At 45.1% G+C, this 6,000-nt stretch overlaps 1 protein-coding gene across 1 annotated transcript in view; it reads left to right on the top strand.

The window, feature by feature from the left end:
* Window positions 1-833: 833 nt before the first annotated feature.
* Window positions 834-6,000, top strand: part of LOC311311082 (inactive tyrosine-protein kinase 7-like) — a gene marked incomplete at its 3' end in the record, with an annotated part of 105,485 nt that continues 100,318 nt past the window's right edge. The window contains exon 1 of the mRNA XM_084440721.1: window positions 834-958. Within this exon, the coding sequence (XP_084296847.1) occupies window positions 856-958 (103 nt within the window). The 5' untranslated portion in view covers window positions 834-855. The remainder of the gene's footprint in view (window positions 959-6,000) is intronic.

The following is a 6,000-nucleotide window of genomic DNA, read 5'->3' as shown; positions in this document are numbered from 1 at the left end:
ATATAATATCAAGATCCTAGTAGATGTCCAAATAACCCACTATGTCCTGGGTCTACTTATTCACCACCTAAAGGGAAGTGCAAAACAGCAAGTCATGACCTTTATCCAGAAACAAAAGTTGAACCCATTGCAGCAAAATAGCTAACATTACAGGAATCATCAGTGTAACTGCTTTAGCCACTGACCGCTACCATTAATGTTATGGAAGCTGCTGCTAGTTGTTGTGAGCCCATGAGCTTACTGGCTATCCCGCTCTCATTGTGCTGGATTAGCATTGGAAGCATTGGAACTGATGTGTCCAGGTGACAAGACCCATCTTTATTTATCGGACATTACCGTCCTACCAGTCCCGCCCTGGCTCCCGTTGTTGATAGTGCCCCAAATTCCCTCCCCCCCTGACACCGGAAGCCTCAGATCCAGAGTGGACTGGGAGCCAGGGAAAGTGAGACGAGAGAACTTTGCATTCATTCAAAAGTTTACTTCTTCGCTGGTCGTGTTAGGAGGCCGACCTTGAATTAATCGCATATGTAGAGATGGAATGTTAATTTTCTTTAACGTCCGCGTCCTTCATTCAGGAGTTGACTAGATGTCTGGAACTGTTGGTGTAACAGCGGGATCATCACTAGTAATCTACAACCATGATACTAGGCTACTAGCCTAAACAAAGCAGGCATCTTTCTTTCTCGCTGTAGTTTGGGTGCTGTTGGAGACAGAGAAAATTTACACATTTTCTCTTTGAGTAGCCTGCTCCTGGTTTAGGACTTATTCGTTTGTACGGATGTTCTGAATTGGCTGGAATTTACTTTTTGGAGTGAAACATTTGGACTGGTGTCTATGGGGGGAAAAAAACATTGAATGGAGAGCAACGTGAACTCGACGAAGAAGCGCAGGCAAGAAATACCGCCGACAACGATCACCTCCGCCGCCACAATGCTGATGATTATATTCTTCACTCAAGGTAATAACATTATAACCACAAAGTTACCATATGTCGTGTTTAATGTTGCGAATGTGTTTCTGTTTCTGCAAGGATAGTAGGCCCTACCATGTACCCTGTGTGTTTGGAGATGACAATGCCGAACCTTTTATGACGAGCACTGCCTGTAAACGCGAAAACAGTTTTGAAACAAAGGCACAATGTTTCATGTTTGGTTGTTGTTGTTGTGTTTTCACTGTGCGGGAAAAGTTCATACAAAGTCTGGAAAGCAGTCGTGCATTTTCCATCTGTGTAGATGAGTGGATTTAATGGGATGCAACACGTCGTTTTTGCTTTAAGGCTGGTAACTAACTAGCGTCATCACTCCACCCATTACAATAGCTAAGAATGTTAGGATGTTATGCTGTCTTTATACCGCCTGGCCCACATTGTCACACACACACACACACACACACACACACACACACACACACACACACACACACACACACACACACACACACACACACACACACACACACACACACACACACACACACACACACACATATATATAATGTGTGTGTGTGTGTGTGTGACAATATATATATTCAACTTCAAATGGCCACGCATTACAGTAGGCTACATATTTTAGTTATGTTTGGTTTGTTTCATTAAGACATGATTTGATTGTTTAACTCACCACAGGGTGGGGGAGACACCTGGCCTTATACCTGGGGAGACAGGTTGGGGGAGAGATATGGTCTTACCTGGTGCAGACGGGGTGCTGTAATTGTAATGAACACGTTAGCATGGTGGCTACATTGAATATATTTTGCAGGCTAGAAAGGTACTGTGGAGGTGAGAACCCTAACACTGGCTCTCCCTGAACTTCTGACTCTTTATGTAGATGTTTCAGAAACAGACACAATGGGTTAGTGTCTTTGGAGATGGTGAGAAAAAATGTGTGTGTGTGTGAGAGAGAGAGCGGTTTTGTGTGTGTGTGTGGGGAGGGGGGGGGGGCAGTTGTCCTTAAGGTCTGTGGGGGAAAATTGCTCTGCATTTGCATGGAAGGAGGGGAGATGAAAGGACTACGTCTAGTGACACTTCACAGGTAAGTGAAAAGTCATGGCTGGCCTGCAGAGCTGGAGGGGGACCTTCTCCTCCCTTTGTCATGGAAATGAGTGTCGCTCTGGGAAACGGGGGCTTCTGAAGCCGTTCACTATAGCTGCAAAGACAGGCAGTGTCATTCCTCCGACAAGACTCATGTTCTACTGTGTTTACAGCATTTTCAGGCCGTTACATAGTGTAGCCCTTTTAATTTGAATTTTATTTAACCCTTATTTAACCAGGTTAAGTCTCATTTGAGATTAAATATCTCTTTTGCAAAAGAGACCTGGACAAGAAATTAGTCTTGAAAAAGGGGGGTAGTCTTATAATCAGGGTCGTCTTATATTCGGGTCAACACGGTAATACATGTTCTATTTGTAACAAGGTTTAGCCATTCATGTTTGACTGTGTTTAGAGCGTGTCAAGGCTGTTACAATGTGTAGCCCTACTATACTCTCCAGAATATCGATGATTAGCTGGAATCTGCCGTCAATTTGATACTGTTGGTTTGTAATGGGTGGATTATTTGAAATGTCAACACTTTGACTCCCAAGCTTCGAAGGAGAAACATGATACAACTGTCTTAAGTTCAGATAGTTTTCATCAAAACCATATTGTGAGTGTTTCCCCCTACAAGGTGGTCCTCTGCCTTGATTAGGACCCACAGGCCTATAATCCAAAACACCCTGTGCCTAGAAGTTATGGAAAAGTACTGTGTTAAAGAAATCGTTGTCCCCTTGAAACAAATCTGGTAACACTTAACCTTACCATGTACATGGTACCATGCTACACTGATATGTTACATGGTCACAACTTCATATGTAATTACATGTTATTTCAGCCGTATAGGTAATTACCAGGCCCCCAGGATTCGAAATCTAAAGTGGAGCCCTATTGAACCGCGCCATCTTTGAAAAAAACGCGTCACTGATACCTTTGACATGCGCAGTCAAAGGTATCAATGACGCGTTCTTGTAGTCCACGAACAGTTTGCGTTCATGGCTCTCCCCGCTCTGAGTTAGCGATGAAAAGTGGCTTGCTTATTAATCTACTTTCATCAAATATATCCGTTGGAAAACATATTTTTTTATCCAGGCATCTTAGTTTTAAAAGTATAATTGTGACTGAACATGTTTTGTTTGCTAGTAGGTGGTATTCATTCTGTTTGGAGCTTGGCGGGTTAGCCGCGAACTTCATGCCGCAACGAGAGATCCCGTCTCTGGGTGGACAGCTGTTCAACTCGGCTGGGACCAGGTCCCCTGGAGCCATCTCGCCTGGCTGCCTGTCGCGTTGTTGTGAACAGAATGAATACCACCTACTAGAAAATAAAACATGTTCAGTGTTTAGCGCCAGCTATTAATACATCCATGGTAAGTACACGATGTTAACGTTGATCTTGTTTTGTTAACACAACCTTCAGCTTCCATTTTGCACATCCATTCACCCATTCATAGGTAATGCTGTTACTGCAGGTGTTGCTATGTAGTTACATAGTATTTAATGTCGGTTTTTCCCCTAGGATTTTTTGTTCTGGCCCGGTGGTAGAAAACGCCCTAGGCCCTGAATGTGAATGTCTGAATGTGGATCATAATGCCACCAGTATGAAGAGACCAGGCACTGAGAAGTCATCCCGCTGGGTTTTTAATCACTGTGGTCAATCAGTTGAACATGCAATACTGGGGACACTGACATGGTGAGGAATCAACATAAGATCACCGTTGGCCACAGGTGGGTCAGGTGGGTGGGCCAGGTGGGCCAGCGTGTACTTAATAACCGCCCTGCGCCTGGTCAGACGTTTCTCCGTAATGAAAGGCCATCTTCAGGCACGACAGCCCCTCTGTTGGTATGGCGGACTGCCGTGGCTGTCCAGTGGTGGGGGAACACTGAAACGTACAGTTAAGGTTAGGCCTTACTTACCAATCAGATCAGTGTTCATAAGTTTTGGCTTGTTTACAACCAATCACAGCTTTGCTTTCAACTAAAAAAGTGCTTCAGATTCAGAATGTTCACATCTTGTGTCTTTTTGTCCCGGACTAAAACAGCGGCATCTCCGCCTCTTGGGAATGAAGGACTGCTCTGGTCTCTCACACACATTGAGCAGCTGAGATGTTGCATCTCAAACTCGTTCTGGATTAAGTGTGACGTCATGCTACTCACTCTGTCCGACTCCTTGGAGATCTCCGAGGGATTTGCCACCACAAGCCACAGTTGTATTTTAGGACAAGCCACCATTCTCTTCTGACATACCTCTGGCAGCTGGAGTGTGATCTGAGGCGGACCGCATGTTTGTTTAGTGTGGCTGAACTCTGAGATCTGAACATGGGAAAAAAGGGGGGGGGACTTTACAATGTCTAGACCCCTCACGCCAGTTGCTTGTCTGTGGTAAATGGGGGGTGGTTTTGAAATCGTCTGTTACTTGAACCCAAAGAGGGATTTGACAGGGCAAAAAGACTTAACAACAGAACTTGCTTCCTCTTTCAGAAACCCGCTGTCTCAGCCCATACGTATATGTGTGCATTAGATCACAGTCATTTAGCAGACACTTTTATCCAAAGTGACTTACAATAATTGCATTTAATGTAGGTAGTCACTTCTCGCCAGAAGTCACAAGTGCATCTCCTTAAACAAGTGCCTAAGATCATTATCTAATGCTGAGGCAAAGTGCAAGAATAGCAAACTAAAATGCAAAAGGTGCTTAAGAGGGAGGATCCTGATAGTACTTCTGGAAGAGGTGAGTTTTGAGCCTGTGGTGAATGATGGGCAATGTTGCCCTGATCCTGATGTCAGTTGGCAGTTCATTCCACCACTGTAGGGCCAGGACAGAGAGGAGCCTTGACCGTGTCGATCGACCACGTCTCCCCGAGGTAGCAGAGCATAGTGGTTGGGAGGGGGTGTAGGGTTTGACCATGGCCTGGAGGGAGCTGTTCCTTTCATTGTCTTGTAGGCTAGCTAGCAGCAGATTTCTGGACAAGTTCCATGGGTTTAAGTGAGGGGTTTAAGTTCCAGTGATACTGTTCATGCTGTTGAAATATGGCAGCAATGTTCATAATAAGTAGTAGGCTCTGTGATGCCATTGATCGTTCAAAACCCAACAATAACAAAGACCATTCCAGCGACCATTCCATGCCTACATAGACAATCTCGTTTGACTGTTGAGAAGTCGGCCGTGGCCAACCCTTGCTAGAGTAAGGCTGAAGGCCCAAAGCATGTCGTAACGGAGGCACCTGGGATTAAAAACTCCCACCATGCACCACCATGCACCACTCAACTATGTGCAGGACGGGGCCGCCAACAGCTGACATGGCTAATGTTTGAACATAGCCTTAAAGGTACCCTGAGGAGTTTATTTTTGTTTACGAAACAGTCTCATTTTAATGTGGGTGGATCTACATTACCCACACTTGTTTATGTGTCCATTTTCGACACATTTTAATATTATTATTTCGTGGTCGGGTCGTCCAGATCTTTCTTGGAATGACAAAACGATTTACTGCAGTAGCCTACGGCGCCGACAAGACGAAGAATAATTTAAATACTAGTGCTGCGAGCAGCAGTGAGCGGGCCCTCGCACCCCACGCGGGTCGGGGTGTGGCGCCGTTAAAGGGTGTGCTATTTCGGTGTCCAGTACTGACAGAAACTTCCTGTCACCAGTAGGTGGCGCTCTAAGCGTGACTCAATACCGACGCATAGATGTGTTCAGGACGGTACCTTGATGAAGCGTGAGAAATGTTGTGTAAATCGGACAAAGTATGTAGGAGTTATGAGGACTTCCTGTAAGCAGTAGGTGGCGCTGTAGGTATGACGCAATACTGACCTACAGATGTGTTCAAGATGCGACCTTCATCAAGCATGAGCAATTTGGAGTAAATCGGATAATGTATGTAGGAGTTATGAGGACTTCCTGTAAGCAGTAGGTGGCGCTGTAGGTATGACGCAATACTGACCTACAGATGTGTTCAAGATGCGACCTTCAT

The sequence above is a fragment of the Borostomias antarcticus genome (genome assembly GCF_949987555.1).
Source record: "Borostomias antarcticus genome assembly, chromosome: 7".
Taxonomy (NCBI): domain Eukaryota; kingdom Metazoa; phylum Chordata; class Actinopteri; order Stomiiformes; family Stomiidae; genus Borostomias; species Borostomias antarcticus.
This window is presented reverse-complemented; position numbering and strand designations above follow the sequence as displayed.